This window comes from Halictus rubicundus, chromosome 1 (genome assembly GCF_050948215.1).
Source record: "Halictus rubicundus isolate RS-2024b chromosome 1, iyHalRubi1_principal, whole genome shotgun sequence".
Classification (NCBI taxonomy): Eukaryota; Metazoa; Arthropoda; class Insecta; order Hymenoptera; family Halictidae; genus Halictus; species Halictus rubicundus.
In genome coordinates this window covers 8,934,920-8,946,061 of record NC_135149.1, presented here as the reverse complement: position 1 = coordinate 8,946,061, position 11,142 = coordinate 8,934,920, and the positions used below count along the sequence as shown (strand labels likewise).

The 11,142-nt window shown below is 33.1% G+C and overlaps 3 protein-coding genes across 6 annotated transcripts; 1 reads left to right on the top strand and 2 right to left on the bottom strand.

The window, feature by feature from the left end:
• The first annotated feature begins 1,678 nt into the window (after nt 1–1,678).
• On the top strand, nt 1,679–3,504 carry Srprbeta (signal recognition particle receptor beta). Its single transcript, XM_076787255.1, has 4 exons — nt 1,679–1,900; nt 2,690–2,856; nt 2,925–3,064; nt 3,130–3,504. The coding sequence occupies exons 1-4, from the start codon at nt 1,807–1,809 to the stop codon at nt 3,461–3,463; spliced, it is 735 nt and encodes a 244-aa protein (XP_076643370.1). The 5' UTR covers nt 1,679–1,806; the 3' UTR covers nt 3,464–3,504.
• Nucleotides 3,505–4,781: 1,277 nt separating this feature from the next.
• Nucleotides 4,782–8,378, bottom strand: LOC143353695 (ATPase WRNIP1). Of its 4 annotated transcripts, none has more exons than XM_076787213.1 (5): nt 8,154–8,378; nt 7,351–7,718; nt 6,470–7,292; nt 6,156–6,383; nt 4,782–6,053 (listed from the first exon to the last, which is right to left on the bottom strand). In XM_076787213.1, the coding sequence occupies exons 2-5, from the start codon at nt 7,576–7,578 to the stop codon at nt 5,956–5,958; spliced, it is 1,377 nt and encodes a 458-aa protein (XP_076643328.1). In that variant the 5' UTR covers nt 7,579–7,718; nt 8,154–8,378; the 3' UTR covers nt 4,782–5,955. The 4 variants fall into 4 exon arrangements, with proteins under 4 accessions (XP_076643328.1, XP_076643345.1, XP_076643320.1 ...); XM_076787230.1 differs by lacking the exon at nt 8,154–8,378 and adding an exon at nt 7,793–7,917; XM_076787205.1 differs by lacking the exon at nt 8,154–8,378 and having other exon boundaries at nt 7,351–7,958.
• Nucleotides 8,379–8,470: 92 nt separating this feature from the next.
• On the bottom strand, nt 8,471–10,771 carry LOC143353715 (histidine protein methyltransferase 1 homolog). The gene is made up of 6 exons (XM_076787244.1): nt 10,572–10,771; nt 10,129–10,371; nt 9,573–9,733; nt 9,250–9,500; nt 8,860–8,975; nt 8,471–8,612 (listed from the first exon to the last, which is right to left on the bottom strand). The coding sequence occupies exons 1-6, from the start codon at nt 10,609–10,611 to the stop codon at nt 8,572–8,574; spliced, it is 852 nt and encodes a 283-aa protein (XP_076643359.1). The 5' UTR covers nt 10,612–10,771; the 3' UTR covers nt 8,471–8,571.
• Between the last annotated feature and the right edge of the window lie 371 nt (nt 10,772–11,142).

Below are 11,142 nucleotides of genomic sequence, written 5' to 3'. Positions count from 1 at the left end.
ATTTTATGAAAGCAAACCCCTCAATAATCATCATTAGACCGTGGATTTTTATGAAAAACAAAACTTGTCTGCATCAATTGTAACAAGCAGGAACTACATATAAATTAGTCTCATCTCTCAATAATTTTAACAAGTTGCAAATAATGCAACAAAGTGCTTAAATATTTTTAATGTTTCTACAATTTTGTACTTCACATATTCATTTTCGTTATAAGTGCATAAAATCTGCAGTCAAATTATCGTCAACAATTCTTGTATTGGAGACATTTTATATTTATCCAACTTAATAATTCATTCGAAACACCTTTCTTCCAACACATTTAAAAATGGCGAATTTTATTTTAAAATTGTGGCGCTAGTTGCCCTACAATTTTTTGAAAAATATATTTTACTGGCAAAACATTCATCGCACATTTGATCCGGAAACATTTATGGCATCGTTTTTGCTAGGATTAGAAGTTTGTTTGTTGAGAGACACTAGGAAGCGTCTATGATACCTGCTCGAAGCGAACAGGTGAGATGATACAATATTAATGAAATTTAATTCGTACCTAATGAGAAGTAATTGCCCATTAATATACACTGTCGTGTGTTGGACCACCGTGAGAATGCGCGATGAGTTATCAGCACAATTCCCATGGATGCCTCGACACCTGGCAGAATGCAGTTGCCGCGGTAAAAGTTTCGTCCCTAAAAAAGACAGGGTTCCGGTCGTGGATTACGCCGGCACGTACGTTCCGATAGACAATAATTGTCTGTTAATAACGTCCGGTGGGGAGCTGACGCACATGGCAAATAGTTTAACTCGTGACAGATGTTATTAGAAGCGCTTCTATCTTAAGAGTACAATTATTCCTCAAAGACCATGTAATTTTCTAAACTCTAAATTCCATTAATTCCACTACTTATAAATTAAGGTTTTGTCCGATAGATGCAATGATTATTTTATGAAACACATTAATGTTTGTTCAATGTAATCGGTTCAAATGCGTTGCATTTTCTAGCAAATGTGTTGGTATTTAATACAGCCCAATTTCTAGCACAGAAAATCAACAAGAATTACAAATCTTTTCAAATTATATTTAAGAAGTAGTCTTGATCGTTTGTTGGTAATGCAACATTTTTTGCAACTCGATACATGTACATGACTTGGAGATATAGACATTTCGTGCAATATAATGGCGTAAAGCAAGTCAGAGTAATTTTTATTTATGATCATTTGATACAAGATACTCGATTCTCACTAATATGCTCAGATTGAGTTATGTTAGTTGCGCTGTGATCTAGATTTATCAGTTGGCTGTCCTATTTGTGTAGAGGGCGCTACAAAACCATTGATTTTTAGCAATGTCGATATTTCAGATCGTGCGACACGAAACCCCGTCAGGTGACTAGTCTACTCCTATATCTCGTTTATAATCTTATGATATAAACGACGAGAATCATTTGCTGTTGAATAACAAAAATTTCAATGCTGTTTGATTTTCGAGAATTGAAATTACCTTGAAAAATGCACTTTATTCAAGAAATTTAAACTTATTAATTTATTCGCCATTTTTTATAATAGTATGAATTTATCTAAAATAAATGTCATATCTTTAGTCACTTTGAATGAAGAAAAATCTTTAATAGAGCGGCAAATATTTGAAACAATTATTTTCTTGATAAAGATGTCGCTTTTACAATATCGATCCATGTCATCTGGTACACGTTGAACTGGTAGTATATGTGCGCCTATTCTGTACACTATTCTAGTTTAAATAAATTACACTATGTCCACGAGGTGAATTATAATAAAACATAACAATGGAAAAATATGTGAAGCCGTTAACGAGTCACAATGTTGATTCTGAATTTGTGGGCATATTGGTTGCTGTAATAGCAATTATCATAACGATAGGTAAAGCACATATTTTTACGGGTCACAATTATATCAATATGTTGCATAAAATTGAAAAATATTGACTGCATTTTCTAAAATTGGATGATTAAGTTAAATTCGCAGTTCGAATTAATTTCATAGCTATTATAGAGTTCCTAATAACTAGTTGGAAGATATAACCTAAAATATTCAAATAACTGTGTATTTCATACATTATACGAGAATAAATGACATTCATGTATTAAAAGTTACACTAAATAATGTCACAAATTTTGTCTGCAATCCATATAATTTTGTATTCAATTAAGACTACAAATGTGAAACACATATTTGTAAAATAAATATTTTCATGGTTTTATTAAAATTATTTATCAAGTCTGGTAATAACTGTTTATTCGTGTAAAGCCAATTTGTGGTTATAGTATATGCAGTAAGCGTGAAGGAATATAATGATACATATCAGAAATGTTACAAACATAACATTGTGATTGCATACATAAAACAAAAATAAATACATTTTCTATACAATTAAAATTTTGACTAGAAATTAATAATTAACTATTAACAGTCGATATTTTTAATTAATGGCTATTAATAAACCATTAATATTTATAGTTAGTAATTAACAATTAATTTTTCCAATCAAATAAATAATTTTAATTCATTGCTGTCTAATTTTAAGCTTTAAAAATGTTTCTGGCCTTCAATTAGAATATCTATTAATCTAACTGTGTTTGGTTTAACATTGGTAAGCCAAGTATAGGCATTACCGTACTGTTTAATATCCTAGTCTGTTCCTCTGTTCAGTATTGTTTGTCATATGGCGCAGAAGAAAATCTATAGGAAATAGGATACTTTTAACAGGTCTCAGTGATGCTGGCAAAACACTAATATTTGCACGTTTAGTATGCTCAAAATTTGTTAAAACTTACACATCTGCGAAGGAAAATACAGAAGATCTAGTAATTAATAATGTAAGTATTGGCAGTTTGTAGCAACAAGTATCAGCATCATAGTTCTTCATTGCCATTTGTACATCTAGCGTACCTTAAAGCTCGTTGATATTCCTGGACACGAGCGTTTGCGCTACAAATACTTTGATCAATTCAAGTTATCTGCAAAAGGGGTTGTCTATGTAATCGATTCGGTGTCCTTTCAAAAGGATATTCGTGATGTAGCAGAGTAAGTGGATACAGGTGGACTTATATCCTATAACAGAAGCAACTAAAGAATTTGTCCAATTTCAGGTACTTGTATAACATACTGTCGGACCCATCTATGCAAAACAAATCTGTGCTCATATTATGCAATAAACAGGACCAAACTATGGCAAAGGGTTCTTCTGTCATAAAAACTTTACTAGAAAGAGAAATGAATCTATTACGTATGACAAAGACAAATCAGTTGCAAGCTACGGATGCATCATCCGCAAATGTCTTCCTTGGTAAAGAAGGCAAAGATTTCGAATTTTCCCAGCTGGATACACACATGGATTTTGCAGAATGCAATGCATTTAATAAAGATCCTGACACTTCAGCTGACATTGAACAATTAAATTCTTGGTTAAAAAAAATTGCTTAAAAATTTGTACTTGTTTTTCAAAATAAATTATTTGTTTTTAATTTGGTAAATGGGTTTTAGGATCTTAAGTCTGTGGTTTTATTAATTAACTGCTTTATACTAATACAGACCTTCTTAAGTCTGTGTAATAATACACACAATTTCTTAAAAATTTATTTTTTATATTTACAGTAGCATATCATGAATAATTCCGATATTTCTCTTTTTATTTGCAATCGAATATTTTGGAAAGAATTATATTATCTATAAGGAATTTTTAGACACCACGATCATAAAATTCTAAAGGTTTCAATATAATGTGCAAAAATAGTCACCATACATTTTGTCTCGCTTCAGAAATTGAATTAATTTAACCCATGGAAGTTTTTCTCCCAATTAGATATTAGATCTAAAAGTGGTTTTCTTTCGATTTCTTAATTATGAAAAGCGGAATTAATTTCTGTCTCCAAAACAAACTTAATTTCATTATTGGACATTTGAACAAGTTGGTAGTAGGGATGGCATCCAAGATCACTAACAGTGATTTATCGCAGTGATCGCAGAATCACGATCACGGTCGTGATTTTAACTTCATTCACGCCGTGATCGTGGTAGCGCTACTGTACTGTAGGTATGGGGCCTACCATCCAGGTAAAGAACTAGGCACGTGTATGTTGGCAAGAGGAACTTTATTTATATCTGCACGTGGCGGCAGACTCAGTGCGACTGGTGCCTAGGGAGGACGCCGAGCGTGTCTCGGGGAAAATCCCTAGATACATAGAGTCGTGCTCCTATTTATTGGCGCCCGCTGCGTCGCCTAGCGGATGCACTAGGGAGTCAACGATACTCCCTACAGTACCATATGCTCGATTAATGGTTACGGAGGGAAATTTGAATATAAATTGTAATGTTTAGGCACAGACGATACCTCGTGAGTACACGGACGTGAGACAAAAAAATACATTCGGTAATTGGTCTACTCTTACACCTCGTTGACCTCGTCTGTGGCGATAGCTTAGAATAGGTAAAGAAATAACGCGAGAGGAAGTTTTCACAAGTTCACAATATATGTATATACAGTGTACATATACAGGGTGTTCGACCTGATAAAAGTCTATAATTTTTGTCTGTAATATTTCTATTTTAAAACAGAATAATTTTTTAAAAATTGGACCAAATAATTAAGTTTGTATTCTCAAGAGCACAAGAGCACTCTTGCTTCCTCTGTGTTAAGAAAGTCTATAATAAAGACTAGATAATACTATTTTGTGATAACAATTATTAATAAATGCATATGCAGTTTTGATTCTATTAGCAACAGATGAATAGCGGCGATCGGTGTGATACCCATATAAAATAAAAAACATATCTAAGTTATAACGAAAAGTATGTTTTATTTTTTAGTAGATTGATTAGTAAACTTCCTACAAACATTTCCATTCATTGTATATTAAATCACAGACGAGATAGTAGTATACCAGGCTTCGGAATTAACTGCTCGATCCGGGGCATTTTCCTTGACCCGACCGTGGGTTTCGCTCTTCGTGACGGTCCTAGTTCTCGAGTCACCTCAGACCCGTACCATATGAACTGCGCGCGGCCGTGCAGAATCTTCTCATTCTGTCGTTCCATGTACCAACGAAACGGGTCGTTGAGAGTCGTTGTAGAGCCAGACTTAACGCCATTGGATTTTTGTTCCGGGGAAAGTTAAAAGAAAATGCTTATTATGAAGCACCCACTACAAAAGAAGCCATGCGGACACGCATACAAAGAGCCTGCGCTGCTATTGACCACCACACACTTTACTACGTAACGCAATCAGTGGGTGTGGGTGAACGCTTCAGATGCTGTCATAAGCTGGTCATCATCTTGAGCATCTGTTGTAGCGGATTATTTTGGATTTAACCACTTTGTTTACATTTTGAATTGACAGTTTGATTTCGTTAATAAAACTGAGAATACCCCATTCCGTAAGATTTCACAGTAAATTTATATTTTTCATCCTTTTTTACGTTTATGACCTTAAATGACCTCGAATGATTTTGACTGACTATGTATATCGTTGAAATTGTCTCAAGGAGAGCTACAATCATAGGAGTTAAAAAATATGTAATTCCATTTTGAAAAATTAAGTTGACCTTCACGTAATGGGTCCCTTAAAACCAAAAAACTTTTGTCTAAAACATTTCTTCCTATCTCAACAAATGTACAAATTATTCTAGATGGCAATAGTTAGTGTCTCACCCTGTATAAATTAAAACTTTCGAGGAATAACTTCATATAATTTAAATAATTAGAAAATAATATAAAGTTATTTTCTATATTAAAGACTTAATACGAAGCTTTGTTTCTTAACAAGATGAATTAAAATATTTTAAGCTTTTTAAATATCAAACCATTTCTCGACTGGTTAAATGGTTATCTTTTGTAACAATCTTACGATAATTACTATTTTTAACCATAGTACATCATCAAAATCCATGATATAAATATTTCAGGTATGCCTAAAACGGTCAAAAATCATTTAGAAAGAAGTTTGCATTCTGAAGACCAAGTGGTAAATGTGTTTTAACGTTTTCCTCTTTTCGAACCAAATCTCCTTCTCGGCGTCCTAGAAAGAAAGGTGATCGAAGATTTTTTAAAAAGTTGAAAGGGAAAGTTAAAATAAATGAAAATTGATTAGTGAAGACTCAGAGTGCATAGGCTAACTCACCAAAAATAGTTTGAAGTTTTCTTTGCCCTGATCTATCTCTGATGAATAAGGGTACAGCTGGTTGTGGGCCTTTATGGTTCATAATAATATTTTTGGCACAGTTCAATGCATTATAAATAAGTTTTGATTTTTGTGCTCTTGTTAAATAAACCACACATTGTCCTAAAATTACATCACACTCTGGCATTCCAATCATTTTGCACCCATGCATGGTATGAACTGCTACCCCTATAGCAAAATACTTTTAAAATTAATAACATTTATTTAGATATTTTATAAGAATAACGAAGCACCTAGTAATATAATATATATACCTAACGCATCAGGATCTTCTAAACCAATATCTTCGCTTGATATCCTGACCAAACGTCTTGCTATATCTACAGGATCTTCTTTGATTGCCATAATCCTTGCTAGCCAATACAGAGCTGCACTTTCATGGCCACCTTGTATTGATTTATGCAATGCAGAATATAAATGCTGAATATTATTATTTTGTCTATCTGACAGCATATGTGCTTGCTTAAGACTTTCTTTAATATCATCAAGGGTTATTGATGCAACATGGGAAGAATATGATGCTTTAGTTTTAACTGCTAAGTCCAAGCCATTTAATGCAACACGTGCATCTCCATCACATACTTCAGCTAACCATTCAATTACGGTTTTGTTAATAATAAAATCTGGCTTTGAATGGAAGCTTGATTTATCTATTGAATTATGTATACTTTTATTTTGGAGGCCGTTTATTTCTCCATTAATGGATGCGACTGCTCTACGAAGAATTTCCACTATGTTGGACATTGTCAATTTACTCAATGGAAATACACGACATCTACTTAACAAGGCAGAATTCAAGCTATAAGATGGATTTTCAGTAGTAGTGCCAATTAATGTAAGTGTTCCTGCTTCTACATGAGGTAAGAAAACATCTTGCTGAAGCTTATTGAAACGATGTATTTCATCCATAAATATAATAGTTTGTTTACTAAATTTTGATCCGTTCTTACAATTAGCTTTTTTAACAACTTCTTTGACATTATTAATGCCACATGATGTGGCACAGAGATTTACAGAGTGCACTTTGTCTCCATATATTTCTTTGCTCAATCGCGATATAACATTGGCCAAAGATGACTAAAAAAGTTAGAAGCAGTAAGTATCACTAAAAACGGATACTTGGTGTGTATCTTACCTTTCCACATCCAGGTGGACCCCAAAATATCATGCTGGGAATATGTCCTTTTGTTAACAAGTTTTGTAAAACCATATCAGAACCGATAACTTGATCTTGGCCAACATAGTCTGCAAAGCATTTAGGTCGCATTTTCTCAGCAAGAGGAATATGATCTGTGCTCGAAGTTCCTCTTTGTTGATTCATATTTGGTGTAATTGTTACAGAGTCTTTTTTCGATTTCTTCATTAGATTTGACTCGACCGTTTCCTCAGACGACAAAGGTCTCTTTGAGCTTCGAAACGACTTTTCTGGAGGTGCATCGATTGCAGAAAGACATAAATCAATATGATTTCCTATGTTTTCTATGGAATACTCTTTCCTACATACTGGACACAACATAGTTAATTACATACGTTTGTTTCTGTAATGAATTCTGTAATTTTTCTAAATAAAACCTAACCTAACCATAAGGTATACCTATGTATGTAGCCTATGCTGAAGTCTGTGCTTCTACCATAGGGCAAAAAATATGTAGCTCGTCTGTAATTAAAGACTGTGTAGAGCGTCCTCTTTTCATGAATGACATAAAACTAATTCAATACTTCCGGAGATTCAATATTTAAATTCTTGCGCTTCAAACATGCTATTACAGTTCTTATACTTGATAAAGATCTCATATTTTACAATTAGGTTTAGAATGTCAAACTTCTTGACAATACTACCATTTCTTCATATTTTCATTTTAATCGTTTTAAGTGACAGGAAGCTTTTTCGAAAATGTCAGACAGTGGTCTTGCTGCCAGTAACAAGTGCTATTGTACCTTTCGATAATTTGTTTAGGATATGCGTTCATATGTGTTCCAGTGAAATTCACCTAAATCTCCTCTCTGCTATGGAGTTGGTGTCAGAGTTCAGCGGCTGTCTGCTGCAAATCTGCTGCGAATCTAGTAGTAAATTGCACACTGGGACATATATTTGAGTTTATAATACTCAAAATAAAAATATTGACTATTCTACTATTAATTGCAGTTATACAATTATTTTCAATTATCAAACGCCATCGCGAGAGTACGCACTATTGCGCACCCATATTAAAAAATGGACGGGTTTGTGAAGGGTTGTTGCAACAGTTAATAACAAAGTAGACTGAGTTATTGAATTATCTGTATCAAAATTAAAAATATAATAGATTCTTATTCTATATATAAAAATACAAACAGCTGCCTATTAAATTCACGATCATTGTTTCCTCGAAATTTTTAGAATTTCTCTTTGCAAACCTGAAATATAAATATACATCTGTGGCTTCTTTTTCATAGTAACAAACAATGCATATTCGTAGCACATCGGTGCTATAGTTATAGCGAAATCAATTGACCATTTATCACTGGAGATATCAGACTGATTAAAGTGCTCTCAGTATTGAGATTACAGTAGATTAATACTGATTAGAGGATTATCGTGATTCATAGTACAAGAAATCAGATTCAATGGTTAATTGAGAACGTGCTAACCATAATTTGTTACCTTGTTGACTTTTCCACACTATTTCAACATTGAAGATACCATCATCTTCTATGAGACTTTGAAATTGTCTCATTCCTCCTCCAACCCCGAAATAATAACTTTTAGCGGCAATGAATCTATTTAATAGCAAAAAAGAAATTATTTATTATTTTTCTAGAAACCCAACTTTAAAAAACATATTTTGCGAGAGCAAGACAATTTTTTTTATAACATTTTCAGCAGATTTTTCGAAAGTATATTTTCATAGTAAGTTATGAAAATTAAAAAAGAGTTAACTTTTACACTCGACCTTTTGGAAATGGTAATCTTGTCTGTATGAAACTAAATTAAATTAAACATCTATCTATGTTTAAGTTATAAACCGAAATTAAGTTTAGCGGTTATACTTGCCCCACGCCATCTTGTTTCAGTTTCTCTCTGAGAACTTCGTACAATTTCCTGTGATTGTCAGGATTGTAAATTGTTTCGCTTGTGAAAATTAGATCATACTTCGTACTTTCGTTTTTTTTATCGGGCACATTTAATTTTGTAAACGATTCCCAGTCCCCACAAAAAAATTCACATCTTTTTAAAACATTTTCCCGATCCTCTGAATTGAGTAAAACGTTTGGAATCGTTACAGTTTTTATTACCTCGACGTTCTGCAAAATGATTTACATAAGCTAAAGGTTCTTAAAAAGTCGATTTAAAAATTATATACGAAAGAAACGAACGTAGTCTTGGAAATGGACGACGGAATTTTTCGAAAGGGCTATGAGACCAATGATACCAGCACCACATCCCAAATCCAACACAGTTTTGTCTTGAAAATCTACATTGTTTTCGAAGATGTAGCAACCTAGATCGTAACTACACTCCCAGATTTTTAAACCACCTTGATACAAGAATTCTACAATTTTTTATTATGAATAACACAACATTTGCATTTACTTTCATTCCATACTTTAATGTCATTTGACATTAAATAAAAAATAATTAATTAAGTGTAAGATTTATTTGATTTCTTAAAAATGATCATGTACTAAATTATTCTAAATTAAATAGTAGTAATTAATAGAATGCCGTATCTATTTATGGCAAAAATGTGTAAGTAAAGTTTAAAGCAGAATTTAAAGAATAAATAAATTTTTATTTGGTTCCACTTTCTTGCATAAACATTCGTAGTGTAGTAATTAATTAAACGACGTTCGAATTGATCTTAGAAATTAGTTTCACAACTATTCTTGTTCAACGAGGAATAATAAGTATTTTAAATTAACCGCCATGTACCTTCGTATTTGGCAGGAACAAGATCGGAGTGTTGCGACTCGGCTTCTATAATATTTGCACAATTTTCCTCTTTCAGGTCTTGCAAAGCTTTTTCAGATCGAATTAATTTTAATTTGCATCCCGGGAATACTATGCTTTCTATGTAATCGTTCGATTCAAATTCTTTTGTAATATTCGATTCCGTCATACAAACTTTTGAAGCAGGAATCCAATTAATTAACTTTTTTGTCTGAACATCACTTTCTGAAATTGGTATCTTAAGTATTCATTTTTCATTGTATACCACACTTAAATTATTGATTTTATTAAGGAATAGATTTATTAACATTCTCAAAGAACATATTTGAAAATTGCACATGCGTATGAAGTAACGTTGCAGTCACATAACCTTTGAAAACATTTTCAAATGTATGTTTAAATAATTTGACCAAATTGAGGACTACCTTTCGCGTCATTGTCTTTTGAAAACCCAAATTTGAACATCTTGGTTTTGATATTTGTTCGTATATTCACGTTATGAAAACAGCAGGTAATTGATTAAAATATTATAGCGATATACACCATGATTCACGATAAGTCAGAATTCTACTATAAATAATTTCTCGTCCACAGCGACATCTGAAGTTCATTTAGTGAATGAAATTAAAAAACCGCGAACGTTTCCTTCGATGATAACTTTTGTCACAGACGAGGTACAGGCACAGACGAGGTATAGACGTAGACCAATCACCATATGGGATTTCGTGTCTCACGATCTGAAATACCGACATCGTTAACAACAACTAGATTTCTTACGCCCTCTACTCTGACGAACGATAAATCTTGTAACTAGATCCACGAGAACTTCAGCGCATATACCTATGATAAATGATAAAGATACGACTCTGAACTCAATACACGAGTACGACCTACCGTTCTCGCACACGGGTGTAAACAGGTGTAAATCTAACCCGCTGATGAGAGCAAACCTAACACTAACCTAACACTCGCTCAACAGGGCCAAACTAACCCTTT

Coding starts and splice junctions, on each gene's coding strand:
- Srprbeta (XM_076787255.1), top strand. CDS start 1,807: ATGGAAAAATATGTGAAGCCGTTAACGAGTCACAATGTTGATTCTGAA. Junction 1,901..2,689: donor AGCAATTATCATAACGATAG/GTAAAGCACATA, acceptor TCCTCTGTTCAG/TATTGTTTGTCATATGGCGC. Junction 3,065..3,129: donor GATATTCGTGATGTAGCAGA/GTAAGTGGATAC, acceptor GTCCAATTTCAG/GTACTTGTATAACATACTGT.
- LOC143353695 (XM_076787205.1), bottom strand. CDS start 7,731: ATGTTGTGTCCAGTATGTAGGAAAGAGTATTCCATAGAAAACATAGGA. Junction 6,384..6,469: donor AGAAGATCCTGATGCGTTAG/GTATATATATTA, acceptor ATTTTGCTATAG/GGGTAGCAGTTCATACCATG. Junction 6,054..6,155: donor AAAACTTCAAACTATTTTTG/GTGAGTTAGCCT, acceptor CTTTCTTTCTAG/GACGCCGAGAAGGAGATTTG.
- LOC143353715 (XM_076787244.1), bottom strand. CDS start 10,611: ATGTTCAAATTTGGGTTTTCAAAAGACAATGACGCGAAAG. Junction 9,501..9,572: donor TCGTCCATTTCCAAGACTAC/GTTCGTTTCTTT, acceptor ATCATTTTGCAG/AACGTCGAGGTAATAAAAAC. Junction 8,976..9,249: donor CTGAAACAAGATGGCGTGGG/GCAAGTATAACC, acceptor GCTATTAAATAG/ATTCATTGCCGCTAAAAGTT.